Source organism: Colossoma macropomum, unplaced genomic scaffold, assembly GCF_904425465.1.
Source record: "Colossoma macropomum unplaced genomic scaffold, Colossoma_macropomum, whole genome shotgun sequence".
In the NCBI taxonomy this organism is placed as follows: Eukaryota; Metazoa; Chordata; class Actinopteri; order Characiformes; family Serrasalmidae; genus Colossoma; species Colossoma macropomum.
This window is the reverse complement of record NW_023495456.1, coordinates 1,407,068-1,421,851: the sequence shown is the minus strand read 5'-3', so window position 1 is coordinate 1,421,851 and position 14,784 is coordinate 1,407,068. Positions and strand designations below refer to the sequence as shown.

The 14,784-nt window shown below is 40.2% G+C and overlaps 1 protein-coding gene across 1 annotated transcript in view; it reads right to left on the bottom strand.

The window, feature by feature from the left end:
* Positions 1 to 14,784, bottom strand: part of ptprua (protein tyrosine phosphatase receptor type Ua) — a 425,958-nt gene that overhangs the window by 82,358 nt on the left and 328,816 nt on the right. The window contains exons 15-17 of the mRNA XM_036562583.1: positions 12,813 to 12,842; positions 11,859 to 12,019; positions 6,191 to 6,378 (exon numbers count right to left, since the gene is read on the bottom strand). Of these exons, the coding sequence (XP_036418476.1) occupies positions 6,191 to 6,378; positions 11,859 to 12,019; positions 12,813 to 12,842 (379 nt within the window). The remainder of the gene's footprint in view (positions 1 to 6,190; positions 6,379 to 11,858; positions 12,020 to 12,812; positions 12,843 to 14,784) is intronic.

Genomic DNA, 14,784 nt, shown 5'->3' with positions numbered 1-14,784 from the left:
AATTAAGATCAGATTTGCTTCTGTAATACAAATTTGTGAAAAATCTTATCTTGACCTGTCAGATCTTAACTTAGGACTAAAAGAGAGGAAGTTTCTGTAATACGACCCCAGGTCATCAATTTCGACCAACATTTTCGGCTAATTTATACATCAGTCAGTTCAGTTAGTACATTATTCGCTTTATAGAGTGTTGTTTTTTTATAAATAACGCATCTTCTTCTATAATCCTCATCATTGTCAACTAGTCAACTTTGTTGACTAATCGTTACAGCTCTGCTCCCAGCGCGCCCTGCAGAGACGACTTCTCGGAGGCTGCAGCATGGCTCCCTCCGGGGAAATTCAGGTAATGAAGCCTGGCAGCCGCTCTCCTGCTGACAAACCACCATCCTGTTTACTCCTGCGGGCGCCGCGCAGCGCTATCCGAAACCGAGGCGAGCCAACGCAACCTGTCCATTGATTTTTCAGGGGGATTTTCATCTGCCTCCTCTGGGCTCAGCTTAATGAATCGAGCGGCACATCTGTATTCCGCGGGGAAAATCTGGTGAAAGAGCATCGAAAAAGAAAGCGAGAGGGGAGGAGAGCGGAGAGGAGGCGAGGGTGGCTGTGTCATTAAAGCCCTGAATGAAGCTAATATTATCGGTGGAAGTTATTAGAAGGAGGCCGACGTGAAAGAACGATACGCCCTCATGATGGGATGGGAGAGAGTGCAGGCCTTTCACCCCCCAAAAGAGCGACAATTTAGATTCAGAACAGAGTCGAAACGACTGAAATCAATGCATTAGATGCAACGTATTAGACACACTTCAGGAGCTCCAATGTGCATACAAATACAAACATAACGAGCTGGAAGAGTCTGAAAACTTTAAGGTCATCACGGATTTTCGAGTAAACATAAAAGTTGAGGTGAGGACGTTTGAATTGGCCTGCTGGAAAGTTCCCTCACTGAGAGAACACACATATCGTTCCCTTGGAATGATAAGGTTCTCTCTGCGTTCTGAGCAGTTTTGCATTCCAAATAGCAAAACTGATATGTGGAACAGTCTCTTTATACATGAAGATTACAGACACCCTACGTTTATTCTAAATGTTTAATATCAAAATCCCATCAAATCTGTAAATTAGCTTTAGAACAGGTCAAATGCAGACAGAACCTTCTAATCCTAAACTCACTTTCTGCTTGGAGTTATAAGGTTCTATCAGGCAAAACATGAAAAGAAGCAAGGATTTACAAGGAACACAAACAGTTTATACTCGTCATTTGTTTTAAAACATAAAATTAGTGCTGTAACAGAATGTCTGTGTATCAGAAAGTTCAATTTAATGCTTTCTATGACATTTTTATGACATTTATTTTTTTTTATTATTATTTTTATTTCTTGTTTTAGGACAAATCATATTTTTCATATTCAAAAAAAGCATTACAGTATAAGTTCTTTTTAAGTAAATACATCATACTTAAATTACTTTAAGTACTTTATACTTAGTAAGTATACTTAATAAAGTAATTTAAGTATAAAGGTCGCCCTGCGATGGACTGGCGACCTGTCCAGGGTGTAACCTGCCTTCCGCCCAATGACAGCTGGGATAGGCTCCAGCACCCCACCGCGACCCAGAAGGATAAGCGGTTTAGATGATGTATGTATGTATGTAAGTATAAAGGTCAGTGCTAAATATTCTGCCCAGCGCAGAGGTCAGTTTCAACACAAACCATTAAGTTTCCTTTAGTTTAGACAGAAACCAGCTACTGTAATAAACTGTCCCAGCAGGTCAGTGTAGCCGGTCAGTATGAAGGCCGTGTGAGGTTTAGTTTCATATCAGAAATGTGACTCTAATGAACCATAATTTTGTGAGAAAGATGAAAAAGAAAAGATGGATGAATGAATGAAATGAATGTTTATGTTGTAATTAAGAGCACATCAGATAAATATTTACTATTTAACCTTTAAGGCTTAATATTTATAAAATTCAAGACAAACGTTTTATAAACTTGTCCCACAGTCACTGAGCAGAGTTAGTCTGCATATGTTTATCTAATGAAACTAATACCCAGTATTACCCAGAGTATCTGTTCACATCCCTAATACTCACAACAGCTTACAACATCTGCACACATCAGTTCTATTCGTTATCAGCTGGACTGGTTACCAGTAGCCTCACGTATCAATTATAAAATACTGCTCACTGTTTACAGAGCCTTAAACTGTCCAGTCCCAGCATGCCTTGGGGCGCTCCTCCATCCCTACAGCCCTCCACGTACCCTTAGGTCCTCTGATAGACTCTCCTCAATGAGTGGCAGATCTGTCGAACCGTGGAATTCCCACTCCAATCTCTTCCACATGGTACCTCTGTTTCCTCCTTCACGCATCTTCTGAAGAGCTTCTCTCTAAGCAGCTCCTCCGTCTCTCTTATTTTGGTCTTGTTTTTGTCTTATAGTTTACCTGATATACATTCATTACCTCCACACTGTTAGAAATAAAGGTTCTGTGCAGGAACATTTTCCTTCATCAAGGTACAAACAGTGTAAATGTTCCCTCAAAGCTCCAACAGTGGATTTAAGGTCTGATTGTGAACCTTAAATAAGTGTTTCCAGGTGAAAAGTTCGTATTTGTACCTTTTCATAACCGAATGTTTTAAACAGAACAGTAAAATAAAAGCCTGGAGACGAGACGGGGTGTGTGGAGGATGGTTCTTCAAGGGTTCTTTAGTAAAGAAAATGGTTCTATGTAGAGGGAATGTGCTATAGAGGGTTCTATGTAGAAACCTTTTAAAAATGGTTATAAATAGCTCCCAAAAAGGTTCTTCTATTGTTATGGTGTCAAGCCTGTAACAATACAAGAACCCTTTTGGGTGTTACATAGAACCCTTTTCAAAAAGGCTCTATATAGAACCATCTATAGCACATTCTCCATCAGTTCTTTGAGTGGTAATGGTTCTGTATAGAACCTTTTTGAAAAGGGTTCTATATAGCAACCAAAAAGGGTTCTTCTATTGTTATGGTGTCAAGCGTGTAACAATACAAGAACCCTTTTAGGTGCTATATAGAACACTTTTCTAAATGGTTCTTTATAGAACTGTCTACAGCACATTCATTCACATCTTCCAAAAAGAACCCTTTCCAGATGGAAAGAACCTTTTAATCATGCAAAGGGTTCTTTGAGTGTTCACAGTTCTACACAGAACCACTTTCTTTACTAAAGAACCCTCTTTTTTAAGAGTGTAGTTCCAGTCTAGAGTCCTATAATACTGAGTGCCAATTTGATATTTGTATTTTTGTACATAATATAGCTGGACAGTGCATCTCTGACCAAATGAATGAATGAATGAATGAATGAATAAATGAATGAGTGAATGAATAAATGAATGAATGAATGAATGAATGAGAGAATGAATGAATGAATGAATGAATGAATGAATGAATGAATGAATGAATGAGTGAATGAATAAATGAATGAATGAATGAGTGAATGAATGAATGAATGAATGAATGAATGAGTGAATGAATAAATGAATGAATGAATGAATGAATAAATGAATGAATGAATGAATGAATGAATGAGTGAATGAATGAATGAATGAATGAATGAATGAATGAATTAATGAGTGCCCCTGCTGTTTGGTTTGATCTTAGTGTAACCTGGTGGTGCGCCTGACCACCATGGAGCAACCTGCAGGTACCATTCACCCTCCTTGTCCTGATTGTTCTCCTGTTCTGCCTGAGAGCCTCACTAGCCTGTGTCCCTGACCCTCCTGTTGTGATTGAAAGCCTCACTTGGACTCCACTGAGACTTTAGTGACCAGTCCGTCACCCGTTCTCCTCCAACGCATGTTATAATCAGTGACTGGTGACGGCTGATCTCTGCACTCCTTATCGGTCCTGGACATTGTGCACCTGTCTTGCACCATGTTACGGTCCTCACGGCTTAGAACCAGTACATCCTCTAGCCCACTAGATTTCTCAGTCTGTTTGATTAGGTCACTGATTAGGCTTTCACTGGTTAATCTCTCCAACGCTTAGATTCATTTCTTTATTTATAATATTCTCATAACTCTCACTGTTCCTCTATCCGGGGTCGAACGGAGGAGGACGGGGTCTCCTTTTCAGTCGTGGTTCCTCTCAGTGATTCTTCATGCTCTAAGAGAGGTTCTCCTGTTCAGTCTTGGTTCCCCTCAGTGGTTGTTATTCATGCTCTTAAAGAGGTTCCCCTGTTCAGTCTTGGTTCCTCTTAGTGGTTCTTCCTCATGCTCTTAGGAAGTCTTCCTGTGTGAGCGTTGCTCATTAAGAGCTCTGGCCTGGATTTCTGTAAAGCTGCTTTGTGATGATGCCAGTTTTATAAATGAATACTGATTTAATTTGACTTTAAAAACGCTACAGAAAATAACTTCATGTTTAATATGCGCATGATGTAATAATACATTATTAATATGCGCATGATGTAATAATACATTATTTTTCTAATACAAGTTATTCTAACATAAGCAAATTTGGCTTTGTGCTGTAATTCTTACTGCTAAGTGTTTAATAGTCACTAGGGGTGGGAATCTTTAGGCACCTCACGATTCGATTCGATTACGATTCAGAGGCTGCGATGCGATTATAAAACGATTATCGATGCATCTCGATGCATCTTTTTTCTCTATACATGATTTCTATCTTCCTACTGTCTGAGGACTTGGTAGTTTTACAGCAAAGTATTTGTAATGATCCATAATGTAAATGCATTACGGATCATTACAAATACTTTGCTTTAAATATCTAAAATATCTTTTATTAATAAATCAAATGGAGGTGATGTGGCAAGTGAACTAGAAGGCTCTCATTCAGAGACGTTGCTGCCACTCATCTGCGATAAAATGCGCTGTTGCCCTGAAATAAGATCCAGTGGTGATGGGTGTCCACGCAGTACGTTACAGCCGTCCTTTTGGTCTCATTGTAGAGGGGGAGGGGGGGTGTTTTCGAGACTGGACGCTGAATCTCGGCTCCAAAGTGTGCAGCATAGCGCGAAAGCCCTAGTTCTGAACGACTGAGAACAGACAGCAGACAGCAGGTCACACAGCCCCGAGGTCTGGCCTCGCCAGTAGCGAACGAAAAAACAGATTCAGACGAACATTTGGAGACTTATTCGCATTTATAAGCAGCGCGGTTGGTTAAATCTGCTGACAGACTGTCTTTCTCTAAAAAGTTGCGAAAATGAACTCGCTTCCGAATTTTCCCGTTCCACCTTAAATGGTCCAGCAGTTACATTCGGCGCCTAAGGCAAAATTTAAGATGGAACAGGAAAATTAGAACGAGAAGCTGACTAATGAGAAGCGACTTCAGCCTCGTAAAACAGCCGGACGCTGAGACATTTCACAAGAAACTCTTCTAGTTTTGAAGGAAGGTTTTCTGGCGGAGACGGGAGGAAAGCGGCTAAAGCTAAAGCTTAAAGCAGAGCGGAGTAAATCTGCGCTCTCGTTTATATTGTTTAGTCTATACTACGACATTAACACACACTGAGACATACTGGACATTAAATGTTGTGGCTCCCAAGGTGGTTTGACTTCGTTGAAAGGCAAAATGGCTCTTCTTATCATTTGTGTTGTGACTCCTGACCTAACCTGGCTTTTAATGCAGAGGGAGCTGGTCGGATTTCTCGCTCATCCAGTGGTGTTTTTGTTATGTGCCCCACAGACTGTCCGGGCGCTGCACTTACCCACTTCCAGTTCAGCCTTTTTGCGTTCCGTCAACATTACGCTATAAATTAAATATTTAGAAAATAGATTTTTGACGTTGAATGAATCGATTCAGAATCGTTCACGTCCGCATCGCGATGCATCTAAGAATCGAGTTTTTCCCGCACCCCTAATAGTCACACTCTAAAATCTGGTGTGTTAATTTAAGTGTTTTTTTTCTTTTTTCTTTTGGTGCCAGTTTAACAAAAGGCACAGTCTGGATGAAAGGCGGCTCCCTTAATCACAAAAACACTAGAATTCAGACACTGTAAGTGGCTGTTGGTGTTCATTTCCAGCTGCAGTCTGTTCATCACCTGATGGAAACCTGCCTCAGTGCTGCAGGTTGTGGATGCTGTTCATTTACAACATTACAGTGTAAACAGGGTAAACAGTCCTAACGGAGTTGCAGGATCTGGTCAGGGTTAATGAAGCTGACACTGATCCATTAAAACATGGCTTGATCAGACGGGGAGGTTCTCACCTCGTACTCCTGCTTGAAGCCGTAGCCCTCAGCGGTCTTCATCTGGTTGATGTGCTGCAGCAGGTCGGCCACGCGCACCGCAGGGTGCAGCTGACCCGTGTGGTATGGAGAGCTTTTCCTCCGGCAGTGGCGTCGCGGAGAGCCGCCCAGCAGACTGCTGGACTCGTTTACCGAGCTGCGCTGCTCAGCTGGACAAAGACACAAACAAACAGGGGTTAAACTACAGACTGATTACAGGACAGAGATTAGAGGCAGCAGAGAACGGCAGGGCAACCAGCGAAGCTGATACAGAATAGAATACAATAGAATAGAATAGAATAGAATAGAATAGAATAATTAGATAAGAGAATGACAGGGTAGCCAGACTAGAATAGAATACAAAATGACAGAATTGATTAGAATAAAAAAGAAAATGACAGGGTAGACTGGAATAAAATAAAATGGAATAGAAAATAGAACACAAAATTACGAAACTGAATAGAATAGAAGAAAACAGAATTGAACAGATAGAAAATGACAGATCACAATATAATAGAAAAAGACAGAAAAGAATAGAACAGAATAAAATTAAACCAAACAGAACAGAATGGAACAGAAAAGAACCGTATAGAATTGCAAAGAAAATGACAGGATAGAATAGAATAAAATAAAACAAACAGAACAGACAAACAGAATAGAACAGAAAATGATAGAATAGAACAGAATAGAATAAAATAGAATAGAACAGAAAATGACAATAGAATCGAAAATGGCAGAATAGAATAGAACAGAATAGAGTAGAATAGAGTAGAATAGAACTTAATGAGAAATATATACGTTTATACAGTTTATAACACAATACCGATATATTTCTTTCTGCTGTGTAATCGAGGTTTTAGGGATCAATATCTGATGGATTAGCTAATCAGACAGTTCATCGGATCCAGCTGTTGTAACATTGCTAGTCAGCCAAGTTAACCGGTTGCTGTCACAGAGCTGTTCAACCGACTGATTCAGGAGATCCTTTGTCCCGAGAGCCATCAGGGTCTTCAGCTCTTCCCAGTGGGGCCGGAAGGAGAAGAGGGACGAGGAGAGATGATGACTGAATCTGAATCTCATGTTTAAATCATAGGTTTATTCTATCCATCTGCACATATGGACACCTTTTTGTACATACTGCACTTTCTGTACCGCCTATCTTGCACATCTGGACACTCCACACCTGGACACTTTATTTCAGTACCAATATTTGCACATGTTTATTCAGTATTGTCATTATATGCTGTTACCTGCGCCTCCTTGTACAGACATTACTGCACTGCCTTTTTATCTCAGGATAGATTTTATTGCAGATTGGTGTATTTTTCTATTTGTATATTTGCCGTAGATAGATTTTTTAATATTGATTCTTCCTTTTATATTGTTTTACCCTTATTATTATTACTGTACTGTGATGTGTGACTGACAGTGACTGCTAAATTTCCTTTGGGATGAATAAACTATCTGTCTGTCTGTCTGTCTGTCTATCTATCTATCTATCTAAGCCTAGTGATAGGAACCAGATGTCCACCTCTAAAAGCTCCCTCACAGAAAGTTCCTACATGAAATGGTTATGAATTCACTGCCTGATGACTGAGACACTGTTTTATGATAGTTTTGAGAAGATTCTGGTCTTAAACTCCATTCATGGTGGAGGGATACATGCAGGGCGCTGTGAGGCAAAATAGTCCCCAAAGAAAACTTATTATTTCAGATTTTCCACTATTTTTCATAATCAACATTCCATATAAACTCAGCAGACGCATGTAGGTATACTGGCTAGACTCATGGAGGAATTCCCCTTTAAGCTACTCAGTAACAGTGAAAGGGATATTAATGATGTTAATTGCAATTATTAATATGCTGATGTTTATCCCTAAAGACTTGGGCTGAATTCAGTGCAGATACACCATTTGGCCTTTAAATCCTACTACAAAAATACTCTTAGCCGAAAAGAAATAAGGACAGGCAGCTACGGGAGAGCTGAGCGGTGAGATTTCACAGCGTAATCACAGGGTTTAAGGTAGAGAACTAAAAACACAGCGTAAATCGACACTGGAGACGGAGAATAATGGAAAGTGCTTGTACTGGAAAATAAACTTATCTCAAAAAACGAATATCATTTTCCTGTAGATTGTGTCGGGTAACATCTGGGTGGCTTTTCAATGCAAACAATTCATCCCTGTGCCTGTGTGAGCGCGCGCAGCCTAATCCTTGTGTTTATGCGCGGGTTAGCACTTTAGGTCAAATCAACACCTGCACCCGCACACCCACTCACATCTCATCAGCCCCGGCAGACGGCGAGCTTCCCCGAGAAATGCTTATGTTCCCAAAACCAGACGAGTGCGGTGATTGGCACCGCGTCCGATTGGAATGAATCTGGAGTGCATTTCATTAGACAGCGAGGGGACTCAGCAATAACGGATGAGGAAAGGTTAGCAGAGGAAAACGTCAATACGCTGCTGGAGTGACAGCGAGAGCTGCTGAAGCCAATAAGAAGGTTTAACTGCTGTGGATGTGTTTATGAGTAATTTAAGTCACAAATAAAAGAGAGCGAATATGCATGAGCCTATTAATTACATCTAAACGATAAATATGCTCAATATACACTGAGTTCACTTTTATTTTTAGATTTTCATCTTAATTTAGTCTTAAATATCTAAATATCTCATTATGAGAGTGTAGTAAGCTTGACTTCTCACTACACTCTTGAAAAATGGTTCTTTAAGGGTTCTTTAGAAAAGATACTGGTGCTATATAGAACCATGAACACTCAAATAACCATTTGCATCCTTGCATGGTGAAGTGGTTCTTCAGACTGATAGAGAACAGATTGCATATGGTTCTATATAGCACCAAGAATGGGTTCTACTATTGTATACGAGCTTGACATCGTAACAATAAAGAACCCATTTGGTGCTTTATAGAACCATATACAACACATTGCCCATCAATCTGAAGAACCACTTCACCATGCAAAGAACATTTAAGTATGCAAATGGTTCTTTGAGTGTTCATGGTTCTACAAGAACTATTGTTTTTTTTTCAAGTAATATGCTATCAAGTACATTCTAAAAAGATGCTTCTTTAGTTAAGGAGTTCTATGTAGAACCATCTGCATGCTTAAATGGTTCTATATATAGTGGTTCTTTACAGATCCAAGAACCCTTAGCGTACTTACATGGTGAAACGGTTCTTCAGATTGATGGAGAATGTGTTGTAATATGGTTGTACACAGAATCTTTTTGAAAAGGGTTCTAAACAGCACCAAAAGGGTTCTTCTATTGTGTACAAGCTTGACATTGACAAGAGAATAACCATTTTGGTGCTATATAGAACCATGTATCACATTCTCCGTCAATCTGAAGAACCATTTCACCATTTAAGTATGCTAAGGGTTCTTGGTTCTATATAGAACCACTGTCTTTACTAAAGAACCCTTAAAGAATCATCCTTTTTAAGAGTGCAGACATTTTCCCTTTTTTCTGAGTCATTTTATCAATTATCTCATGATACTGACAGACATTTTTTCTTGTTTCAAGAAATATTCTACCGAGTACACAAGGGGCCTCTTTAGTAAAGTGAATGGTTCTATTTAGAACCATGAGTTCTACACAGAACCATCTGCATGCTTAAATGGTTCTTTGCATGGTGAAATTGTTCTTCAGACCGATGGAGAATGTGTTTTGTATGGTTCTATATAGCATCAAAAAGGGTTCTGCTGCTGTTATGATGTCAACGTTGCAACAATACAAGAACCTTTTTGGAGCTACATAGAACCATTTTCAGAAAGGTTCTATATAGAACCATTTACAACACATTCTCCATCAATCTGAAGAAGGATTTCACCATGCAAAGAACCATTTAAGCATGCAAATGGTTCCATATAGAATTTATTGTTCTAAGTAGGGGCGGCGCAGTGGCGCAGTGGGTAGCACTGTCACCTCACAGCAAGAAGGGTCTGGGTTTGATTCCCCGGCCGGGTGACCAGCGTCCTCTCTGTGAGGAGTTTGAGTTTCCTCCCACAGTCCAGAGACATGCAGTCAGGCTGGCTGGACTCACTAAATTGGCCCTAGGTGTGTGCGAATGTGTACGTCTGTCTGCCCTGCAATGGACTGGTGACCTGTCCAGGGTGTATCCTGCCATCCACCCAATGGCTGCTGGGATAGGCTCCAGCATCCCCCCCATGACCCAGAAGGATAAGCGGCTTATAAGGTGTGTGTGTTCTAAATAGAACCATTCCTTTCACTCTTGAAGAACCATCTCTTTTACAAGTGTAGTTCTAAGACTTCACTTGCCAAGACCCCATTGTAAGTAGCTGGTTTGAGGAACAAAAAAAAAAAACAGAAATTGTATTTTTATAGGACCAAAATGCAACCGAGAATCATCCATTCTGGAGCAAAAGTTAATTAAAAATCTCTGGAAGTGATTTATAACATTGTTTTTCATTCCTTGTGGCCCATTAGCTTATTATTTATGTCTCGCCTCCAAACTCACAGATGTTTTTAGATCAAAATCTCATCTCTAGTGCCATTCAGTGACTCATTCACAGGTTCCTATAGCATAAACACTACTGTGTCTAAGTCAGAGCACCTTCATTTATTTAATTTCCAGTCAAAACAGTCATTAAGCACAAGCTACTCATTTTTCAGTGTCAGAAAAAAGCAGAAAACAAATATTTAGCAGAAAATTACACCAAAGCCTCAACAGCTAAACCTACTCTCAGCTGTTTAAGTGTTCAGTGTGTCTCTCTTTCCCTTTATTCCAGCTTCCATTCTGTTCAGGAGACTCACTTTCAGCTCCTCAAAGAATCTGCAGACACACCTCCAAAGTTCAGTCTTAGAAGCTGGTTGATCATTTTCTGAAGTAATCAAACACATTCAGTGGTGTTGAGGTCTGGACTCTGGGGTGGTCAGTCCATCGTTCAGCTTCTTTGTTTGATGTGTCCGTCTCCTTTTCTCAGTGAGGTTCTTCTTGACAGCTACACATCCTTTCAGACCCACAGCGCTGAGTCGTCTTCTCACAGTGGAAGGATGGACAGAAACACCTGTGGATGTTTTCAGATCTGAAGCAGCTTGATTTTCTCCTCTCTCTCAGAGATGAAAGCTTTAAGTGCTGTTTATCTGATGGGGGCAGTTTTGGGGTCGACCAGCTCTTCCAGGTGGCTGTTAGGAGCCACGTTTTCTCTGTAGCTTCTGGAGTTTTGGAGACTTTCTCCTTTCTTATGTAAGTGGACTTTCTTAAATCTGATCTCCTGATAAATATCCTCAGAAAAAAAAGAAAGATTCCTTTAATGGCTGCTTTGACTGGAGTTTAAATGAAAGTAGGGTGGTCTCTGACTTTTGCACAGCACTGGGTGCATCTCACCCATCAGTGGAAACCAGCATAGGGCCACCACTGACCAGATATGATCCAAATCCTGTTAAAAACACATACTGAGACAAGAAGATACAATGTGTGGGCTTTGGCTTTATTCCCAAGCTAATGGGCGGTACATGTGGAACATCTTCACACGGTTCCACGCACAGAGTGCAGTTTACGGTAAAAGTGTGTAGGATTATGTACCATCAGCGAACACAATCCTACACAGCGGTTTATTCTTACTTCGCTCATGCGTGACTCTGAAGGACCTGCGTTCGTGTCTACTCACTCCTGGCGCTGCAGCTGTGCGTGTCCATGAAGGTATGCGTGGTGCGCTCGTCCTGCTGCAGCGTGCTCTGATCAGCCGTGCTGCAGTCCAGAGAACCCAGCTTTCGGTTCTTCTCCTGACGATAGGTCATGGCCGCTTTGTTCATGTTCACTTTCTTCCTTCTGTAAAAATAAAACAAGTGAGAAAATAGAAGCGAAGCTGACGATAGCTTCATATTCACCAGCTTCTTGTTGGAATTTGCCATTCCACCTTAAATGATGCAGCAATGAAGGCGGAATGGCAAATTCCAATAAGACGCTGGTGACTAAGAAGCCATTCCACCTTAAATGATGCAGCAGTGAAGGTAAAATGGTGAATTCCAATAGGAAGCTAGTAAATAAGAATCCATTCCACCTTAAATGATGCAGCAGTTAAGGTGGAATGGCAAATTCCAGTAAGTAGCTGGCGAACTTCAGCCTAGTGAAATGGAGATACACTCTTAAAAAAGATGGTTCTTTAAGGGTTCTTTAGTAAAGAAAATGGTTCTATATGGAAGCATGAACACTCAAAGAACCGTCTGCATTCTTAAATATTTCTTTGCATCGTGAAATTGTTCTTCAGACTGATGAAGAACGTGCTGTGTATGGTTCTATATAGAACCTTTTTGGAAAGGGTTCTATATACCACCAAAAAGGGTTCCACTATTGTTACAAGCCTTTTTTGGTACTACACAGAACCCTTTTTGCTACGAGTATAAGAGAGGAGGATCATGGACAGAAGTGTTAACGGAATAAATGGGAAAGCAGTGGAAAAGTGCGACGGAATGATAGGAAGAGGGAGCAGGGAATGAAGAAGAACGATGGAGGATGAAGAAGAGATAGCCCGGCTAATCTCTTACAAGACTGGAGGTAAACAAAGGAGGGCGAGCGGAGGATGATGGGTAAAGAAAGGTAAAAAGGATGGAGATTCACTTACGGATAGTAAGGGTAAGAATAAAAATCCCTCCTGAGGAGCCGTGAGGAGCGATAAGATAAACAGAGCGAGAGAGACAAAGAGAAAAAAGAGAGGAGAGACATTAGTTTCCTCTCGCAGGAAGAAAAGCGCACTGTATGCGCATTTTATATGAATTATTCTGACTTCTAGCTCATCAACAAGTGGAGAAGCTGAGCAGACAGTGCAGATTCTAAACGGCCAATCCATATCATTTGTGTTTGAAAGCAGAAGTGGAGATTTGAGTTTAAATAAAGGTTTACAGACTTGATAAGCTGAAAAAAACATCTTTTTTGACACCAAGACAAAAAAAGAAACACCTAGAATGTGAATTGAACCCAAATGTAATTTGGTGTGTAAGTGAATATATGATTAATGTCAGTTTTGCCATGGTTGTAAATTGTTGACACAGAAGCAAACAGAATTGATTTTGCTGATTTTTAAAGTGAAAATAAGGTAACGCATCCTCTACAGAGAACACACTTAATTAGGGATTTTTTTCCATTTTTTGGTGCACAACTTCTATTTATTTTAACAGTTTAACATATTAGAAAAAAGTAAAACATAACATTTTAAATGTGTAATATCCCTCCCTGCAATTTTCCTCCAGGATCATATCTATCTATCTATCTATGTATGTTATGGTTTATTTCTTCCATGTTAAATTCAGCTAATAAACAGTAATTTTATGTGCTTTATAATGTGCAGAAGTGTGTTCTCTGTAAAGGATGTGTCACTTAGCAACAGCATGGAATTTGACCGAAAATTGATCTGAAAATTGCCTGCAAAATTTGCGTGATTAAAGGGTTCTTCGCTGTGCTGTATATGGTTCTATCTATAACCTTTTTGAAAAGGGTTCTATACAGCACCAAAGAGCATTCTACTACTGTACACATGCTTGACATCTTTACAACAGTAGAACCCTTTTCGGTGCTATACAGAACCATATGCAACACATTCTCCATCAAACCGAAGGACCATTTCACAAAGAACCCAACAGAAGAGCCCTTTTTGGTGCTGTATAGAACCCTTTTCCTTACTAAAGAATCCTTAAAGAACCATCTTGTCTGAGTGCAGATAAAGAATAAAGACAATAAGAATGTTCTAGATATCTATGAAGTATATTTTACTAGCAGCTAGCGGTGGATGCTGAAGTAGATATTAATGACAGAAGTATTTTAATGGCCTCTGCTCTTCTGAGAAGGCTTTACACTAGATGTTGGAACGTTGCTGTGAGGATTTGATTGAGGTATTGGATGGAGCTCCATCACTCCAGAGGACGTTAGGTGGTGAGCTCAGGCTCATATGTTGCTGCATCCTATTTTAATGGTCAGTGTTTTTCTATGGAGCGTGGTCTCATCTGTGGCTGCTTTATGATCACCGGTCACTTCCTAATTGAGGGTTCGTCCTGCTCTTGATGGAAAGTTTCACACCTAGCAAACTCTGTAGCATGAATATTCCTCTGGAGAACAGAGGACAGGAAAGGACCACAGATTGCATTTTAGTGATGGGTATTTGGAGTAATTATGTGGGTGAGTACCCTGATGTGAAGGAAAACGAGTAATCAATTACTTGAAAATTAAAAATTAACGGTCTGCTGCGTGCGTGAAATTTACATTGTGGTTGATTCACAGCACCGACATAATAACAGAAACACAGCTGGGCTTCCTCTTCTTTGTTACACGGTAAATTAAGTGGCTGCTTAAAATAATGAACAATAGTCTACATTAAAATATCAACTTTTTTTGTTTATCAAGCTAAACGTTAGTTGGTCACTCAAACAGTTTCCTGCTATGCATACAGTGACAACAACGAGACAATGACAAAGTTCATGGCATCACACCTTGAAATATTCAGGATTTTTCAGGCCGAATCATTTTCCGTTGGCCACTGAGCCATTGTTTAACCACTTTATTTCCTGCGGGTGTTTTTTGGTTGAAGCTCTGTTGACAGTCGC